General features: G+C 38.3%; 1 protein-coding gene across 1 annotated transcript in view; it reads right to left on the bottom strand.

The window, feature by feature from the left end:
* PTPRN2 (protein tyrosine phosphatase receptor type N2) overlaps window positions 1-21344 on the bottom strand; it is a 633487-nt gene that overhangs the window by 381603 nt on the left and 230540 nt on the right. Inside the window, exons 6-9 of the mRNA XM_063415765.1 lie at window positions 15093-15528; window positions 8514-8768; window positions 7158-7198; window positions 5217-5590 (exon numbers count right to left, since the gene is read on the bottom strand). Coding sequence (XP_063271835.1) covers window positions 5217-5590; window positions 7158-7198; window positions 8514-8768; window positions 15093-15528 — 1106 coding nt within the window. The remainder of the gene's footprint in view (window positions 1-5216; window positions 5591-7157; window positions 7199-8513; window positions 8769-15092; window positions 15529-21344) is intronic.

Genomic DNA, 21344 nt, shown 5'->3' with positions numbered 1-21344 from the left:
CCCATCCTTAGTTTGGGCACAATTAATGTGCCCAATTCTATATTCTGGAGTCAGCAGAGGGACCTCAAGCTGCTCACTGAGAGCTTGTGGAGTGCCTGGACCAGCTGCTCTTCCAAAGACCTGGCGTGTGAGGCCCAGACTCAGGATGCTAAAGCAGCACAGAGGCATGGAGAGAGGAATGAGAGTGTCTGGGAATGTCTGGTCTGGGAAACGAGGCCAGCAGCCACTCCTGTTCAGCTAAATGGAGTAAAACAGAACTCAGGGAGTCCTTGTGGTGCCCCTGGGGCCTCCTCCCAAAACTGCCCCTTCCATCAGGACCAGACTGAACCTTGCCATTACTGTCACTGGTGCAGCACGTTGGCTGGTCAGCTACATCAATCAGAAATTGTTCCCTCTATGTTCCTCTAGAGGTATAAATGCAGAGCTGGTCCCTGAAAAAAAGAGAGGAAAATATGTAGAAAAGCAAAGCCCTTTGAAGAGGGAAAGATGGACACTGGGAAGGACTCTTCTCTTGTGAAGTGATCTACATCAGCAGGTGAGAATCATGTTCTGTCACAATATGTTTCAACAGATTTTGAAAGCACAAAAGCTAAGGGCTGCTGAAGTAGAACAGATTATCATATGATCTCTGCACATAGATAATAAAATACACACATGAGCACGCACATCAAAAAATAAAAAGCGGTATTTATTGCTCTCTGTGACAAAGCCACATTAACTACTGCTTTTCTGTTATTGTCTTGTGGATAAATAGGAAGCACAAAGTATCATTTTCCTGTAGGAATATATAATGTCAAAATTGAGGCAGTGAAGCAGTAATATGGGGCATATGATCTCTGTCACTTTCTAAGAATCACAAGAAAACTGAAGAATTATAGATGGAACAAAATTTTATGTCTAGAAAACTCTAGGGACCATGAATAATTATGCATGAAGAGTTTGCAACAGAAAATTCTACAATTATGTCTCCCTACAAGTTCTGCTGCTGAGACACAGATTATGCCTGCTGGATAAATTCACAGGAAAGGATTTTCCATGTATTAATCAGATGTGTATTGTTCAGATAGGGGGTCAAGCTATGTTGTCAGAAGCAAAACCTTTGGCTTTAAGATCAATGATGGACATTCATGGAGCTTTTTTATACAAGGGAAGAGTTATACATAGGAAGTAAAAAACAGAGATAAAAATTTCACATTTAAGTTCTTTTCTAATGTCAGCAATACTGTCCTTTGGTGATTTTAACAGACTTCAGTAGCAACAGATTTTCTGGTTTATGTGTGTTTATAATTTCTCTTCCTTTTTAAAGCTAGTTGTAGAAATTAAGTGATGAATATCCATAAATCTCCCGTGATAAAGTGCACTTGTAAGTAGAACAGTGATTTCGAAAAGGACAGTGAGATAGACAGAGAAGGTCAAATCAGAGTTTCTTTTTGAATATATGTATTAAAAGACAAGAACATTCTGTTATTATTTTTTACAAAGAGCTGCAAAGCCTCAAGGAATATAAATGTTTAGCTTCTAAGAAACATCAAGATCTTCTAGTAACTGAGAATGATAAAACCTATCAGCCCTGCTTCATTGCTGTAGATATTGTGATTAATTTTTCCTATTTATTTTAAATTTAATTTTTAAATGCAATTAAAATTTTTCCACCTGTTAGGGGAAAAAATAATGAAGATCATAAAAATACAATTCTTTAATGACCTGCCTAGGAAAACAGAAAACTTGAGGAATAAACCAAGACTTCTGCACAACCCAGCTTCAGGGTCCTAACCCGAATGCCATCCTGAGGAAAGTAATCATTATATGCAAAGCAGTATCATTTATCACATTTGTAAAGGAGGAGAAATAATATCAAGCACTTGCAATTAACCCAACCCTTCAGCACGTTAAATGGGTCAGACTAATCATATTCCCTAGCAATTTTGCACTGTGAACACAAGACCCATTCTTTTCCCAGCACCTGAGCAGAAGAGCAGCCACCTGCAGTGAAATGCAGAGCCCTGCATGCAGGATCCAGCTTGGTGAACGTGTCGTGAACAGATTTACAGCCCATACAATCTTACACAGGCAGTCTGGAATTGAGAGCTAACATATGACAAAACATGAACTCTCCTGGAAATGCATAATACAACAATGCCAGAAGTTGGCTCCCAAGCTAAGAGAGCTGCCACGAGCTGTCTGTGATCTAGTATTGGTATGAAAACCTTCAAGCACAAGCCTTCTGATACATCACAAAACAGCACGGGTTGCTCTGCATTAGATGTCCAAGCATGGCTTCAGACAAGCATGACTTGATTTTTAAGCTTGAAGGACTGAGATAAGCAGTGGAAAGATGAACTTTCAAACTAGGATTTTTCTTAGTGGATTTAAGTCTAGCTACTCAATCCCATATTTGAGAAATTGCATTGCCAGCTTGGCTATTTAAACTGCTGAGCACGCAGCAGCTCACATTTAGATTGACTGGAGGTGGTAAGAACTGCATGTTCTGGAAAGTCAAGCTTTGGGTTTCCTCATGAGACACTCAGGAGACTAAACACTGTGTAAATGTTTTGATTGTGGGATCTAGGCCCTCATTTTAGAGCAAATACTGCCAAGCAAATGGAAGAATTGGCACGCTTTGAAACAAAAAAACTTTTCCCAAATGTGAAGAACTAGAATTTCAGAAAACAGAAAGAGTCCAAAGGCAAGACTTCTCTGGTTGGAGAGCTCACACTGATGTACTCCAACTATAACAGAGGTACTTTACAACTAGGGAAAAGTAGAATACAATAAAAATAACATCCCATAGACTACTTCTAAAAAATAAGATTACTTTAGAATTTAAGAGTTAAAATTAATAAAACACATCAAAGCAATTACGCTGAGAAAGAAAGCTTACACAAATACTCCACTGGCAGAATAGCAATTTTTTTAAAGAGAAGAGAGTAAACAAAGTAAATCACTAATTTGATTGGTTTCTCAGAATAATCAAGTACTGAAGCAGCACAGAGGAGGATTTGCTGGACAATTTTCTACACTGAAAGTGTCAATTCATTCCAAAGCTTAGCCCTGATGGATAATATGGATTGGTATGGATTGCAGTGCTGTAACCATCTGAAAGGTCACTTGGCAAACACAGCAGGAGTGACCTACTGTTTCTGCCATTGACAATCAGACTGTCATTTTGACAAGTCTTTATCAAAAATCTTTACTTCAAGTATTAGATGGAAATGTTTATCTTTGGTTTTTGGCACAATTAAATGCTGGCATCTTCTTAGCATTTCATGGAGTTCACTGCAGCAGTGGTAACACCTCCTTGGATCATACTTGCAAAACCTCAGAAGCTAACAGGGAGCTGTTCTCCCTATAAATGTCAGCTGTAGCACTGAGCAGAATCACAGGATCAGAATTATTTAGTTTGGAAAAGACTTCTAAGACCATTGAGTGCCACTGTTAACCCAGCACTGCCAAGTCTGCCACTAAATCATGTCCCTAAGTGACACATGTACACGCCTTTTAAATACCTCCAGGGATGGTGACTTCCCAGGATAGCCTATTTCAAAGCTTGACAACCTTTTCTGTGAAGTTTTTCCTAATATGCAATTTGAACATTAACTTCATTTGAACATGAACTTACACTCTGGTGTAAGTTGAGGCTTTTCTCTCTGCAGAGCCTTCCTGCCCTCCAAAAGATCAACACTCCCTCTTAACTTGGTTTCCATCTGAAATTTGACTGAGGACACACTTAATTCCTTCATCCAGATCATCAATAAAAATATTAAAGAGAACTGGCTTCAGTACTGAGCCCTGTGGAACACACCTGTGACTGCCCAGAGTTATAACCATGGATGTAACTCCATTCCCCACCACTCTCTGGGTCTGGCCATCCAGCCAGTTAAAAACCATTAAAAATGATAAAGAATTACATTTGTGTATATGGACTTCTCTAGAACTAAGAATCTTTGGACAAAGATTTCAGCAAGTGTCACTGAATAACAGACATAATTCAGGGAAAACCTATCAGCGGGAGACTAGCTAGGAAGAAAACCAGGTAAGATGATACAGTGAAAAATCTCTGGGTTGTGAACACTGAAATTCAGAATGTCTCCCAGTTCACAGAGCTCTGAATTTAAACTTTACTGCATTTAGGAGCCAAATAAGTCTGGATAATCAAAGGAGATGGTGTCATTAAGATACTCTTTGGAATAAAGGAGTCTTCCAGACTGATGCGAGCTAAAATAGCTGGGGGGAGTAGGGAAGTAGTGCTGAGCTGGGGAAAAACTGTCTTATACTTCTTCACATAGCATTCCTAGGCAGGAATTAAGAGGTGCAGTTAAAGGGTATTCCACCAGTTTCTGGTCTGTTTCTAATGTGCAGCCACATGCATTACAAAGCATCACAGTACAGTAAAAACAAGAATCCTCCACAATCCTATTGCCTTCAATGCCATTAATAAGTTAAGTCAGTCAAAAGAATCAATACATGCTAAAGAAATTTCTGCCTCAGTTTCTCTATGATGCTGGTCAGTGATTTCTAAGCTCATCCTACAAATTCCCAATTTCTCACAGGAGTCAGGATCGCTAATCAAATACAACATTGTTCCACAGAGGGCAAAAGGATGTAAAAGTGCCCACATGGTTCTAAAATCCCAAATCCTGTAATGAACCCTCTATCATTAGGGGGCTAAAGTTGCTTTTTTGAAAGTATAGTATTAAATGTCAAATTCATTAGTGGCACGACCTGAAATCATTAGGTCTTTCTTTCTAAACCAGCTGCATATGAGATGTTTGGATTCCTATACGTGTTATTTTCAGATCAAAATGAAACCACAGAGAAAATACTGTGCTTTATTATTGTGTGTCGTTTTTCTGAAGGAATGACTCAGGCATTGATATTTAGACTACTTTCAAGTCAAATATTTAAAGCTGGCATCCTAACCATAAGCACACTTACTGACATATTGGAAGGTCACTAGAACATGAGAAGATAGAGAGAGGTCCAAGAGAAAGACCTACAAATTTAATGTCCTCCGCAAGGCAGGAAAGGCAACTGTAAGAAAATGGAGCTGTTTGCTTGTATTTTCATCAAAGTACTGAACAGGTTCCAAACAGTTTCAGATGTATTAAAAATCAGGCCTGTGGCATTTTCCTCCTGTACATTCATATTTCATTAGGTGCAATGACTTTATCTTTTCCCCAGTTAAAAATGCCATTCAAATTGGCTGCGGTACTTACTCTTTCACTGTCACAATGTAGCCATACTCTTTCTCCTCAGAAGATTTCACTTCAAGTTGCAAGCCTTCTGCTGTGTTTTTCTGAGGATTTTCATCGGAGTTTCCTTCCTGCATGAAAGTGTTCTTAATCCAGTAGCTGGTCTGGCTTGGTTCTTTGGAGTCAGATTCACTGCTCTTTTCAGTTGGCAGCTGCCTTGAGAAAGTCTCACTTTTTACATTTTCCACACCAGCATTTATTTCTTCTGAGGAAGAAAAGTCCGTTTCTTCAGATTTCTTAGTTTCTGTCTTTGTAGGTTCTTCAGGAATAAGGTCTTTATGAATATTTTCAGCTAATGCGTTCTCATTCAAAAATCTAATTAATTTTGCAGTGTTCTCCTGTATTAAAAGAAAAATATTATTTTTAAAACTAAATGCAGGAAGGTTACACTCACCAAACCTGGATATAATTTTTCAAACTCTTATTGATATGGTAGAGTCTACTCATACAACTGTTGCACGGTCATTTTCTTAATTTCTTTAAGTTGCTAGACTATGCTAAGAACATGCTGTTCATTCAGTAATAATAAAAGAGCATTAAATTATGCCTCTATATTTTTCCAGTTGTTTCCATGTGTCTTTTTAACAAAACAATACTTAGACACATCTATGCTTCTGTGTGTCTAAGCACCAATGAAAATGAAATTTTTATCAGAGAAGTTAATGAAAAGGAGAAAAAGTAGAATCTGTGTCCATCAGTATGCTTGGGTTGTGCCTGGAAACTTTCATAACTCTTGGGTCTCACAAGTTATAACACCAGAAAAGGAACAGATATTATATGACCAATTCTGTTTCCCTTCTTCATCTCTAGAATGGTGACAAACTGTATGTGAGTGATCCAACAAGCTAAACACAGGATCACAGAAAACCAAAATCTGTCTAATAAATCAACAATAAGCAAATGAGCCAAAGTCAAAACGGGTGCCTGTTAAAATTCATTGGCTAGATTCATTATATAACTTTATTGCAGCCAAGCATTTGGGAGGAAACGACAGCTAATGGGCACTTTCTGATCCGTGTCACAAGAGTTCTATTCAGACATTCCCTATACAAACTGTCTCTAAGAAATTTATGCATGGGATCCCCTGCAAGTCTGTTGTGACTACAGCACTTCATTCCTTGAAGATTTCCATGTGGGTGTTTAAAGCTCCTGCCACACTGTCCGTGTGTGTTTTCCTTGCTTGGTAGAAGGGCTGAAGAGAATTTACTGTGAACACAAGAGGATTTGCCCATTTATGAGTCTTGCAGTACTAGCTTTTGACAGAGTACATAGTAGGAGAAGTTTCATACAGTTTTTTAAAATATTCCCTTGACATTTTTCTACTCCATGAAACTGAGAAAAAGAAAAATGAATATAACTCAAAAATGGCTAAATATTGGAAAGCAGTCCATAGGATATGATTTAAAGCTCAGGAGGAATATTGTAAAAGTAATCTGGACTACAATGCTAATTTTGATGTTACTAGCTAAGGTACAAGATATAATGCCAAACTTTTGAAATACTTCTGATGTTCCCCAGAACTAAGAGCCAAAGGACAGGAGGAAAAAGAATTTTCAAGAACATCTCAATGTTCAAAATGTACTGGTGTGAGGAAAAGCCTGAATTTGTCTGAACTTTGTGAATCTATTATGAATTCTGTCTATTTAAAAAGTAGAGAAAAGTTCCCCTTTCTCTAGAAAAGGACTTGATTTTGCTTTTTGAACATCAAAACTCATTTTGGTGAAGGTTTAAATAAATGCTCATTTAACATTTCAGTGGTTCAACAACGACATGTCTATGTGTGGTATTGAATCACAGCCACACAAAACATAGAATGAATCTTATATTTCAGAAGTGTGTTTGTCTTCCACTGCACAGAAACTTGATATTCTGAGATATGGTTTTGATAAAACACTGGTACTCTACCTCTTTATCAGCTCTCACACTGGCTTCATGCACTCCACTGTCTGTAGGATATGAAAAGCACAAATATATAGTTAGGAAGGGCAGACATCATTTACAAAACAAAGACTTCTCACAGGCTGCTTTTCAGCAGTGGCTTTTTTGTGTGATTTAAATATTGAGACATCAAAGCTGAAAGAGCAGAGTAAGGAGCACTGTATAATTTTTTTCGTTGTCCTAACCCCACTTTGATAGCAAATTAATGCAAGATCAATAGACAGAGTACTTGAAGAGTCAATGTAATAGTGTTATTTTGCTAATTAAGTGTCAAATCATCATATCAGTTTACCAATATCTGAGAAGAAAAAATAGAATGAAATGGCTTTAGCTTGCTGAATGGATATTTACAGTAAAGGAAAAGGAAACATATTTCCCTCATATGTATTTTGGTGGAAGAAAATGACATATTTCAATAGATATCATTCATCAAAATCATGCTACGGCTTAATTACAGTGATAATATTCGGTCACATCCTTAACCTCAGTCAAATAACACTGGCTTTTTGCTTTGTGAACTGAATGTCATTCATCTTTCTCAGCATGATTCAAGATAAATCCTCAAGTTTGCCCCTTTTAATCTACAACAAAATCTGGCAATCAGAATAACCAGAATATCCCTAACTAGTAAGGATTTCAGTATAACACCCTGAAAACAGACAGTTAAAATAATAAAATCATTTTTTATGACTTACAGTATACATTTCTGGCATACTAGATATTACAACATCCCTAAAATAGAAAATGGATGAGCAGTAACTTATGTTCCACTGTGTATCCACTCATTAATGGCAATTACTGCAGCTCCTGAATCTGCATCACCAGGAAAATATATTGCAGACAGAAACAAATAACCAAAATAACTCTTCTTATTCCCTGAGAAGGAAAGGGAACGAGTGGGTTTGTACCTGTCCTTGTCACAGATTTCTTCTGCAAGTAACTGTGGCATGCTAAAAATTTATTATCTGTTAACCATATTTTTTCTCTGCTTATTTTAAAATACATCTTATAATATAATAATTTCCATTATCATTTTGCTTAAACTTCTCATTTTCAAGAACAGGAAATTAGATGTGATCACTTCACAATCTTGTTCGTGAAGCTTGGAGATCAAGTGTTCATAAACAGATTTTTTCTGGTAAATTAAGAACCTGTTGTAAACAGAAAACAACAATCTAAAATTCCACAGTCTTTCAGGAAATACAGAAACTTTCCTTCCCATCTTGTTTAAAACAGATATTTAGAAGTCTAGCACTAAAGTGAAGCAGTAGAGGAAAATTAGGGTAGCTGTCTTTTGCTGTACTTAACTTCTAAAATTAATACCTGGTATATTAACACTGTTTTCCATTAATCCAGTCTGAAGCTCTGCCCTTCCTTGAGCATCTCCTTTCCTCATTTGTGCTTCTGTTTTGTCTTCTTTAGTTTTTCCAGCATTTTTTCCTGTTTCCTCCTGAATGTCAACACTTTGAATGGCCGTGGCGATGGTATCAGCGATTTCATCCAGCTCTCTTGAGCTGAGATTCTCCACGTTCACTTGGTGCTTCTCCAGGTCCTTCAGCACATTTTTAATCAGAGTCTCTGCATCACAAAACAACACAAGCACAGGATTTAGCTGCATACATGAAACACATGTGATTATATCTTTAAGTTTTCCTAAAAGACAGCTTTCCCTTCAAGGAGAGTTTCCGCTTTTTAAAGGAAGGCACACTCATTCATGCTGCATTCCTTACAGAAAACACAATATTCTTAATGGATGTTAAAGTTTATGATGAGGTAAATCTCTGCCAGGACAGAGATTTGCTATTATAACCCAGAATAGAATATAGAATTATTAACCCAACATAGAATTTTGCTATTATAACCCAGCAAGGTCTCCTAGAGAGAGAGCATGAAATTATCACTTCTTTTCAAGAACATTCTTTCCTAGTCTAAATTGACTTAAAATAATGAAGACAAGTGCTAAAGTATCCGAATCTTTTTTAGCTGCACAGCAATACAAACAACATTACTGTTTCCTAGAGATCAGGTTTTTTTGGTGATTTGCTTTCACAAGACCAGTAGCTATAAAGAGTTCTGGGGAAAAAAATGAGAGTCAGATATTTTGTCATTCAATTAAAAAGCTCCTTGTCAATTAGAAGGGGATATAAATATATGCCCATTATATACACACATATGTAAAGGACAAAATTTCTAAATTGTATTAATTTCTCTTGGAACATATATGATTTTTCAAATATATATTTACAGATATAGGTTATATAGATGATATAGAGATAAAGCTATATATACATATCAATATAAAGTTATAGATATAGAACTTGTTTTGGTTTGCCAGCTATGAATGTTTTACCAGCCACACTGAGAAAAAAACAACAAAACAAAACAGCAAAACACCTTTGATGCGATAAAAGTTTTGAAGATAAGGAAATTCAAGGACAATGGATATTAAAGGTGAGTCAGAAGATGGAGCATAACATCTCCCCAGGGAAGGCACTTTCCTGACTGCATATATTGCATCTCTACTTGTCTATCAGTCTGTAGAACTCTGCAAAACTCAGCCTAATGTCCCTTGGACTATAAGACACTAAATGTAGTGCTTACTGTAGCACACCAAAACCATTTCCAATCATGCCTCTATTCTGCTTATTCATGTTGATCAGAAATTTGATATATTTATGCATATGCATGCAAGCAAGAAAACTCTTTCACATAGTATTGTGTAGGAAGAGGATAATAAGGGCTGCTTTTAAATCTCTGTTGAATGTATGAATTTACATACAAGCAGTTTGAAGACACCATCCACCCTATTTTCTCAATACTAACACTCCCTACATCAGCCCAGTGGTTGGACATGTTCATCACCTGTAAGCAAGACTTTGGGACCATGATGGCAGCTTCCAAGCTCGCAAAAAAGTGAATTAAAAGGCAGGAAAACAGGGAAAAACAATGCCATAAGAAGAGCTAAAAATAAGGATTTTTCTTTTTCCTCACAACAAAGGAAGAAGTAGTACACAGAGGCTGGGAAATAAGTAAAAGTAGTTAACAGACTTCTGCTCTTCAGGGAAGAGGCAGTGGAACATCTGTGACTTTGCAGGGAAACAAGCATCAAGGACTGTTTTTCATTGGGAATAAGAGGCCAAGGCCTTGGACACATCTGTCATTTTTTGGACCCCTCAGTTTTAATTGAAGAGCTCACCATCAGCATCTCACCATTGGCTTCCCAATTCCATTTCAAGGCAAAGACTAATTTCCCCTCACCTGACCCAAAATTCACCAACCAAAATAATGCCATTTTCCCTTAACTAATTAGTCCATAAAAAACCAAAAAAACTTAAACACCTTAACAGGTTTACTGTGAGTCTGGGAGGGTGTTGACACATGGGGAAGGTGGTTCTTTCATGTACTTTCTTTCCCAGGTAAAAAGGAAACATCTTTCTGATAATCCACCATGATGTTATTAAAAAGTTCTAATAATTTATTATAAAATTCAGTAACACAAAATGCAAGCTAATCTTGTAAAATGTGAACTTTTGATATTTCCTTTAAAAAAGCATATTTAAGTACACTTAATTGTGACTATCAATAAAAAAACCAGGTTGTATCTGTGATGTTACTTCAAACTGACAGCCAGCAAAGATTCTGGTGCCATACTGGAATAGCAGAGTGCTTTGTACAGGAGAGCAAGTGTTCAGAAATGTGAATCAGAGATGTAAACTCAATCGGTGCCAAACACTCCGGGCCAAGATAGGTGGAGGCAACAAAATTAATACTGAAGTTTGATGGAAGCTTAGCAACACTTCAGAGAAAACCTTGAAAAGTTTCCTTTCATTTTATTGTATCCAGCCCCTGTTATGAATTTAATAATATAGTAAAAGCATAGTGACCAAATGCTTTCTTTTAGGAAGGCAATTTATATGAGCAAATTAATCCAAAGTGCAACAAAATTTTTCAATACACTTGATCAACCTGAGTTCAAGACACTTTTTGAGAAGTACAAGAGTACCTGGCAGAGAGGTGGAGAGGATGTTACACACAGCAGCAATGCAGAAAACTAAACTATAGGAAGAAAACTGTGCTGTTGATTACCACAGGAGCATTGTGTCTGCTTAGGTATCATTTCTGATCTTATCTTTTATAGAACTGTTGGACAATATCTTGACAGAAAAGCCTAAATTATTAAAGCAGAGCTAATAAAGTCAGCAATGAAAAGACAGAATATATGTCAGATCCAAATCAAAACTAAAACTTTACAAATGAAATACCATTTGAAGACAAGTCTTAAAAGAGAATTATATTTCAGGACATATATAATTAAAAGAGTTATATAATGGAACACAACTAGATTTTTGTTTATTTCATTTGATTCACAGCCAGCTGTCAAGACCAACCACTGAGCTACTCAACAACATGCAGGCAATGTAGCCTTGTCATTTCCATTACATTTTTTCCAAATGAACTTTTTTCTCTTTACCTATTCTTTGCTCACTGATCTCTCCAGTCCATCTTCCATTAACCCATACTTAATATCCATTGTCAACAAAAAAGCAGTCTTAATCTCAAACAAATGGGAATGGAGGAACAGGGCAAGGAATAACACAAAAAAAGAATGGCCACAGGCACTATCCCAGATAATACTGACAGGCTCACTGCAGGTTCTTCTGCACTAAAACCTCAATATTATGTAGAGGAGCCTCCTGCTTCTCTAATATGGCATTCCTGCCCTGGCCATTGCCACCCAGGCACAGTTCATCAATCAGACTCCTAAATACTGCATTGACATGAGTAAAACTTTGGCATTATATCTGCTTTTACTGAACAACTACAATGTGACTTAAAATGTCAAGGACCAAAGGCAATAACCAAAGCCAGTAAGCATGAGGAATGTCATGTTTTTAGTACCTTGGGAGGGGCAGTCACCAAAGGGTCTGTAACAGCCTGGTGAAATGCAGGTCTACATAAAGAGCCTTGCTAACTTTGCATGGCTACTGATATGATATTAATCCTTGTCTGTGGTAAATATAGATATTTACACTTCTTGTTATGGCACTTGTCCATGTTTGCAATAATTTGTAAATTACTGGATAACACTGATAAACAGATAAATATCATTGCATGTGTTTGCAAACACCTTTGGGTAATATGATGAATTTATTAAAATCAGAAAATATTGTTGGAAAAAGACCAAAAAGCAGATGGATACTGCAATGGCACAGCACTTAAGCAGCACATGTACTTGAACAGGCATTTACCTGTGCACAGCTTTTATAGTCTCCCACTGACTCCCCTCTAAGTAGACTCAGCAATGCTCAGTCATGTTTCACAGGGCTTGTACTGCAAACCAGATATCTCCCTTAGCTCCAGCTTTCCAACTGATGAATGCAAACTACCTTTTATAGTTACTCTGGAACTATAATGGCAGTAAAAGCATATATGTCCTAGAAGATGTAATTTTTAATATAAGCTCCACCAGTACAATTCCCTAGTAGGCAACAATAGCACCTTATCGAGGGGAAAAAAGCTTTTTATTGTACATCATATAAATGATGCCTCATACTCTGCTGGCACAAGAGCCAAAGCCAGCTTGCCTGACCATCACATGGTCTGGGAGCAGTAACTTTGTTAGAAATTCCTCAGCATGGTCTGTCTGCTTCAACCCCATCACCCTACTGACCACATGTTAGCTACCTCAGCAGCTGAACACCATATGGAACTGTGATCACAGCTTCGCCAGAGAGAGGAAGCATTAAAAAAGTATTTTTGTTCCATAAACATGGAAGTTTGCTAGTTTTTTTAAGATATCTGAATTACTAATTCTGTGACCTTTTCAAAGGAACAGAGAGACATATCCTGTAATATTTAACACACAAAAAATCAGTAGACTAGAACAAACCACATGGAACTGAGCCAAATTCTAAATATGGCTGGTGCAGAGGAGAGATTAACAATTCCAGTCCTGCACAGTGACTACAAAGGCAGTACCCACGCACATCATGCTACTCCTGGAGGTAACAACTTCCAAATCTGATCGAAAAATAACTCCACATTTCCTTCTTTTGTATTTCTCCCTCAGGGTGCCTTGTTAGTGAATTTACCTGCCACTGTTTTGCAGCAATTCTCGGTACTAATCTGCTCAGAACCTTCTGGATTGTTCTCCCAGTCCAGTGCCTTTGTCTAATCCTCTGTCAGATGGATCAGAGAACTGAGCACCCCATGCCTTCCAGTTTTTTGCAGTTCTGTAGTTCACAGAGTGCAAGAGAAAAACAACCCACAAGCCTACAATAATCCATAAGCACAAGAGAGATTGGAGAAAGGTTAAAAGCAGAAAGAGGTTGTGTGGGCAGCCTGGGAAATCTGAATCTAAACCACTTTCGTTCCAATGGACAACATTTTAAGCAATGAATATGCTGGGGTCTGTCCTCACCACCTTCTTGTGAGATTATTAAGTGGCTCAAAAATACAAAGGAAACCCCATTAGTTCCCACTCAAACAATTCATAATGCCTTGTCTATGCAACATTTAAAAGCAAATGCAATGGCAGAAGTTCCTACAGCACATATTATGTATGAGAAGTCAAAGCAGTACAACCCAATGAATTGTGAAACATGTTATTCCCTGTAAGTGTTAAGCATTTTTTTCCCAGTTGGCTCCTACCAGGAAAGGTGAAGTGGAACAGCTGGAGGATAATGAAACCAGCATGTGCCTAGTTTGTTTTGAGTCTAGCAACAAAATTGTCTAACCTGTGCAAGAGACTTACAGTGCCACCTGGATTTGATTTTACATTATAGTTCATTCCTTGAAACCTATTATCTCTGGGCACCATACCAAGAATACTTTCACTTCTGAGCATCCTTTAGACTGCAAGCATTATCTTTCCTCTGCTGAAACTCTGACATTTCTCTGTGTGTGTGTTCTAGTTTTGGAGGATACTTAAAAAAACAACAAAACAAATCAAAGGACACTACACGTTATGGATGATAAAGAGGGACTCAAAGGATTCTTACATGTCACCAAAATCCATTGGGATAGTGGTGACTGCAGTGTAACAGATACAAGCACTTGACAATGGCTGGGGATCAACTCCTTCATTTTTCAGGCATTCTGAACCACTGGAATAACATTGATAGTTAGATTAGTTTAGAGAAACAACAAAATGAGTCAGTGTTATAAAGTCTACGTGATTCCCCATGACTCATCTTACAAAGCAGTGCTTTAAGTGTATCCCAGCACGGGGATGCTACCCTCCATTTTCATTTAAATATTTCTCAACTATCACATCCAGTAGAAACTGCAATCCAACCATTGTTAAACAGCATTATCAAAAAAAAAAAAAAAAAGGAAATGTTACAGAATGTCCAGCCAAAACTAGATGCAATCCCACCATCTTGTCCACCCATCCATGGAACTGACAGACTCTTCCCTTCTCTGTGTTCTGCACCAGAATTCATCTCACTGTTAATTTCTGTGCTTAACTTTGAGTTTTACCCATGGTCCTTGAATTTCTAGCTAAATAAAGAGATGTGGAACAAAACCAGGCATTTCTGTATTATCTATATATATGGTGTGGGATGACTGCATAAAAACAGATTTGATAGCAAAGATATACCCATAATTATGTGTTGTTTGTAAAATGCTTTGAAAATATAATAAATTACATAAATGTTATGTCTTACTAAGTGCCATATATTTCTGCATGCATATGGAAGGTGGGCTGAAGAATGTGGGTAGATGTTTGCAGGAAAGGGGAGCTGGAATGGTGAACATTATTACCGTGTTATGGCAGATATAAATATGCCAATACCAGGAGATATAGCAAATGTCTAATTTTTTTTTTTTTTCTCAAAAATGCTCAGTAAACATGGTGGAAACTTCAGGTAAGCAAAAATAAGCACATATCCACTTTACCATCCACGATGCTCAGAGGGTCCTTTGCATCATCCTGGGAAGCAGATTTGTGCCCCAGCACCTCAGGGGTCGGCCTCAGCACTCCAGGCCTCGGCTGGAACAGCTTCCTCATTTTGAGCTCTCCTGCTTTTCCTTTGGCAAAAGTTCCCTCAAAAGGACTGCCCTGTGTGGAGCGCAGTCTCTCGGCATAGCCCTGAGGCGCTGTAGTCCTGCCGTGAGGGCTGCTCTGAGCAGACAGGTTGTGGGTGATGTAGGAGTGCAGCGCGGCCATCAGCCCCGGCCCCGGCGGGAGCGCGTCCGGCTGGCGCTGCCTGAGCATCCCATGGGCATCCTCGGGGAATTCCTGCTGGGGTTTGGACACCTGGGCCAAAGGAGGCGACGGCTCTCGGGGGCTCTGCCTCGGGTAGTACTTCACAGGGTCGTTGTAGATGTAGCTCTAGAGAGAGGAGAAAGTGGACAAAGGGAAAAGGTCAGAATTGCTCTGTCATTATTGCTGTGCCGGGATCTGGGGCATCACCTCTAGAGCTTTATCAACCAGGAAGACAAAAACTGGAACATTCAATACAAATGTAAGATTCAAACCTCAAAGTGTTAGGTGTGCTTCAAAGAGGCACTACTTGTGTACAAAAATCCACTTCATCAAATTATTAAAAAGCAAAAGAAAGAGATTAGAGAGAGAATAACAGTTAACTATGTCTGCACTATTTGTATTCAATCAGACAAAGAAAATTTCATAAATCCACTTTCCCTTTGGTTTTTACTTAACCTGTCAGAATAACTATTTTTCAGATTACTTACAAAAAACGAGCATGTCAAATTAAAAATGTCATTTTTAAAGGAACACCAAGTAAGTGAAGCAATTTTTTGTGCATACATTAAATACTTTATTTTAAATGAAATATTTTTCCACTAAATTAAATCTCTAATAAATATATCATCTGATACTACAAAAAAGAAGTATAAACTATGTTTAAATTGTTTCCTAATTAAATTATTATTTTCAGGAAAAACACCACAGCAAATTAAACAAAAATGTTAAAAACATGTCAATCAAGCTCAAACCACATTTTTACTGAAATAGTGCTGGGGAATAAAAAGTGGAAAGGTGGGCTTGCAGTACAGTTTTCTATTTTCAGTTTGTATTTTCATGGGCACACCAGATGTACATTCTTTTTACTGATTTAATCCTGGAGTCATTTTTGCTATGATCACAACCTGAAGAAAGGCCTTTTCAACTTTTTAGCAAACCAGTTCTATCCTCCGAAATAATTTCAAAAATCGTTTTCCTTCAATTCTTGCTAAATACAGCTTTGAACTGAGAGGTTTACTTACATCCAGAATCATTCCAATTAGATTCTTTGTTTCCAGCTCCCTCAGGACACTCTGCAGAAGTTAATCCCATGTTCTGTGGGTGTTGCAGGATGGGTCCTGCTTCTCAGCTGTGCTTTCTTGGTTAAACTGTCACACAAACTACATCCCAATGTGGCAACCTTAGACAGGGACTATTTTAGCTCTCACTGCTATAAATAATAGTGAATCACTGGTGTCCCTGTGCACTGATGACACCATGATTTAGGATAGACAGAGCTGCAAAATACAGAGGGAGTGAAGAGACTTTACACTCCAGAGGAAAGCAATTAGAAGGATTCAGACAGAAAAATCATTATTTATGTATTTGTTAATGTACTTTGTAAAAAAAAAATTAGTAAGATTGATAAACTTCTCCAGAGATGAAGAATTACTTTTAGATTTAATCTAGGTCTTAATTTCTGGACAATAATTTTGCTCTCCATCTGGATAATTTTATTTCTTCTGATGACAGCCAGTGGATTTTGCAATATATATTCATATCCATTTCTTTCCAAGAGGGTTTTCTTCCCCTTAAGAAATGACAGAAGATGCTCATTCCATGGTTCCATATCAGGATTTAAATAGAACTATGGTATAGACTATTTTATTACAGAGACAAAAAGCACTTCGGCCACTTTGATTTGTGATCTACCAATGCAAGACTTTGGATTTCTGCAGTTGGTCTTTAACACAGAAATGTGCTTTGTGAAAGCCAAGAAACTGGGCTGCAGTGAAGCAGTGTCAAAAAATACAGAGCCAGAGATCAAGCAGCTTTGTGTATGAAATATTTCAGTGTCCCCTGGGCACTGTATCAAACAGCAGCAGTGCAGCTCTGGTTCAGTGCTCCAGCTGCAGGGTAGGCACTGCTCTGATCAGCTCCAAGGGGGAGCCACTTGTCAAAATGCAAGTTGAACGCTGTTTACATGCTTAATAGCAAAGCCTAAATGTGAAAAACTTACAGTCAGCTGCATTTATCTCCCTATTTGAACGGGTCTTTGCCTGGGGTAATGAACTCTCTAATGACACTCGCTCAGGAGTGAGGAGGAACTGCAGAGGAGGACACAGAGCAGCCCAGGACACCCCGAGCAGTTCACAGAGAATTCACATCAGCTGCCATCTGCCTTCCCCACTCCCCTCTGCCTTGCAGCCTTCCAGAGGCCCTCCGGGGCTCAAGGGGAGGAAGAACAGGGGAGAAACGCAACAGGGGGAGGAGGACATTCCCCATTCAGCCATGGAAAGACAAGAAATCGCTCAATCCAACTGGGTAATTTGGATCTATGTTCCATATCCAGCTCTCTCTTTTGCCTCTTAAGCTTTACTAGTAAATGTTATAGGGGATGAAACTGCTGGACACACCCAAACCACGTGAAAGATTAGGGTTAGGAGATGTGGGCTGGCTTTTGACAAGTTATTTAACAAGCCCAAATACCCTTTAGCATTAACAGGTCAGTGATTTTCTGCTCTTGCAGACAACGAGCACAACAACAAAGAAAAGACCAACAAAACACCAAGTGATCATACACAAATTGGATATAAGTGTGTGCCAGTCCTGGGCTCAGAGCTGCACCTCCATCAAGGGGCAGCCTCTCAAAAGCCTGACAGGTTCACACTTTGGGCAGTAAGGGATGAACTATTAGAAGTTCTAATTAAAGCACAGCACTGACAGCTCAGCTGTCCTCACTGAGCTAGCAGTCCTTCTGATGTAGTTTACTCTGACTTTAATTAAAGGGGTCTCACAGCTGTATGGCAATCCTCCACTTGCAGGAGAAAAGATCCCCTTCCTTGCTGCCTCCATCTCAAACAAAACACCAGAAGGATATGTGCTACCTGACATATCCAAGTAAAATTGCAGCACAGATAAATACAATCCTAAACTATGGATCTGCCTAAGTGGTATGGGAAAAAACCATCTAATTTTTACAGAAAAATACAGGACAAAAATATCAGTAATATGTAATTTAGAATCCAGAGACAATTTACATCTCAAGTTATTAATAACAATTGCAGAGCACTGTGATTATCTTATTTGAAGTGGGTTTTGCAAAACCCACTCCTGAACGTGGACATTGCTAGTTTGATTAATGTCAAAGTTAAATGGCATACTCCATGGTTAGTGAAAAGAATGTAAATTCCCAGATTGGTGCCTTTGGAGAATCTTCTTAACACTGTGGAGAAGCAGAGGGAAACACAGAGCTGGAAATTTTTGAAAGAAAATACATTTCTGGATTGATTACACAGGACTCATATGAAGTACTGCCAGCTACAGAACAAAAAATCCCGAATAAACATTAAGTGAAATGTGCAAAAAATAAAAAATGCACTAGCTACCATATAGATGGTTTATACTGAGTAGGGTTGAAATACAAGCCCCTGTTAGTATTAGGAACATTTCCTTTTTCAGTAGGTAAAATACTGTTCAATTATCTCATGTCACTGATACAAAGCCTTTGAAAAGTTTGATTTGCTAAACCCCTCTGCTTAAATAAAAATCCTATTTCTCCATCTGCACAGGAGTTCCCTCTCCTTCACTACCTTTCAAATAAGCTATCTATAATTCACATATTACAAAAAATCTACACACACTAACTTTTCTGAAGATAGAATTGTTAGGGCAATGTCTTGTATGATTTTGGTGTGTAACTGACATTTTCTGCATGAAAGTTCACAGAAGGGTACATTGAATTACACTCTGCAGACACACTATGCAAAAGTCTATGGAGTACATGTTTTATTTTAAAAAAATTAAAAGAGGGGTGCAGGATTAGATACATAAAACACAATGCTGTTCAATTTATCCACTAAAGGCTAGATGGACTTGAATGTTTTACTCAAGTACAGAAAGAATGGAATCAAATTTATGACAAAATACTTCCTTTCTTGCACATACATTTGCTTAATCTTGAAGGCATATAGAGCTAACAAAAATCCCTTAGAAATGCATAAAGAAAAAAATCTTCTGCCCTCGATTGCATTTATGTTTTTCTGTTTGATGCATTTGCAGATATTAACCCATGTTTGCTACCACCTAAATTTGGCTGAAGCATGATTCCACCTACAACTTTTAATTTACTGTGCCTGTTTGAGATATTGACATTATGGTCTCTGAAATTAGAAGATAAACCCACAACAAGCACTGGAAGGCCGATCTTTACACATGGTGGGATAAAATAGAATTTTCCAAAGACTACCAGAAATGAAATTACCTCATACCTCAACTCACTGTGTGGAGTGAAAGAAGTTTAGCTTTTTGTACCAGACACAGTCTAGATGCTCTGTGACTCACACACACTTGCCTCAAGCAAACTTACTACACGGGAGATGCATGGACTGATGTGAACCCCCAAAAGAAACACCAGCACGAGTGGCACTGCCTGATTGCTGAATCAAAGGGTAGACTGTGAACTTGTACTGCTCATTTTACCTTCCAATTGATAGAAATCCACCCATCAGTGAAACCTGAGGGCCAAACGGGTGTCATGGAGTGGATGACAGCATGGAAGTCCCTGGGATGGGGCTGAGCAAGCAGCACAGCTCTGTCCTCAGAGAATCACAACTAAAGTAGCAAGTCCTGTGACAACAAAGCCTGATCCTTCCAGCTGGAGCTGCTGTGCCCACACAGAGCTGTCCTGTCAGGATGTCCCAGCAGGCTTCCAGCCAGGCTCAAGCTCTGCGTGCTGTAGACACGACCTTACATACTCTGCACTTAAATTCAGTGTTAGCTTTATCTGAAAATAATAACTACAGCCAGTTTTCAATTGTCTGGGTAATAATGAGGCAAAGACCTTTGCTAATGATCTTTTCAATAACTATAATGATATTATACCGTGCACAAACAGCAATTTGGAAGAATTTGGAGAATTAATTCAGAATTCAGATACTGGAAAAGAGGCCAAACCAGTGTTTCCTGCAGTGATGGGGCAGCATCAGGCCATGGCCTTTCCACAGATTCACAGGTTTAAGGCTACAGGCACCATTACAGTGATCTCACCTGACTTACTATTTCATTAATAATTTTCTGTAACTACCTTCTATTTTCTTTCTGAAAATACAGTAGCTTTTAATAATGACATCAGAGAAAGGGGCAGAGATTGTTAATTAACATCCTGTAGTTTGGAGTGTCAAAAACTCGATCAAGCAAAAGTAGCCTTAGAGTTTGCTTTGATCAAAACTATTCATGACTTTATTTCCTAACCCTTGTTGTGAAACCACAGTGCAACAGGAATGTCCAGGCTCTGACTCTACAGCATTCAATAAACTCTACTGCTGTAATTTCAGATGATTGCAGATTTGGCTTCCACTCTAAAGGAAAACAAACAAACAAACAAAAAAACCCCACAAAACCAAACCAAAACCAACCAGAAAAAAGAATGGACAATACACTGGCTTCTTTCACATACAAGTTACTAATTGATAAGATTACTTTTAAGTCTCAGATGTTTCCAGACATTCTTGAGCTTCTTTGGAATGACCATATCCACTTGCCTACCCTTCAACTATCAACAACAGACTCTCCTACATGGATAATTTTTATTGTCAGTGGATGTAAGTTACTGTCTTTAGTTTTCATAACTGCAGTTTTTTCTCTTTCCCTCTTATACATCTCCATCCTATGGGTCAGAACAATGTTTGCTTTGGTGTAGAAGGATGGGTAGTCTTACCTCAGCATTCATGACTGACTCACCATAAACAAAAAAGGTCAGTTTTACACATTGGGATACATGATAACCTGGCTTGTCTCCACACATACAGGATAAAACACATGGAGAAAAATGAAGGGTGGGTGGGTGGTCCCCAATAACCTGATCAATGGCAAGGGGCCCCTGCCCTGGCTCCATCCAGGGCCATCACAGAGAGCCATCACATCCAGATGGTGATGGGAAAAGCTCTCTGGATCACCCTGCA

This window comes from Prinia subflava, chromosome 1 (assembly GCF_021018805.1).
Source record: "Prinia subflava isolate CZ2003 ecotype Zambia chromosome 1, Cam_Psub_1.2, whole genome shotgun sequence".
Lineage (NCBI taxonomy): Eukaryota > Metazoa > Chordata > Aves > Passeriformes > Cisticolidae > Prinia > Prinia subflava.
The sequence above is the reverse complement of the archived record's forward strand: the minus strand, read 5'-3'. Positions and strand labels throughout refer to the sequence as shown.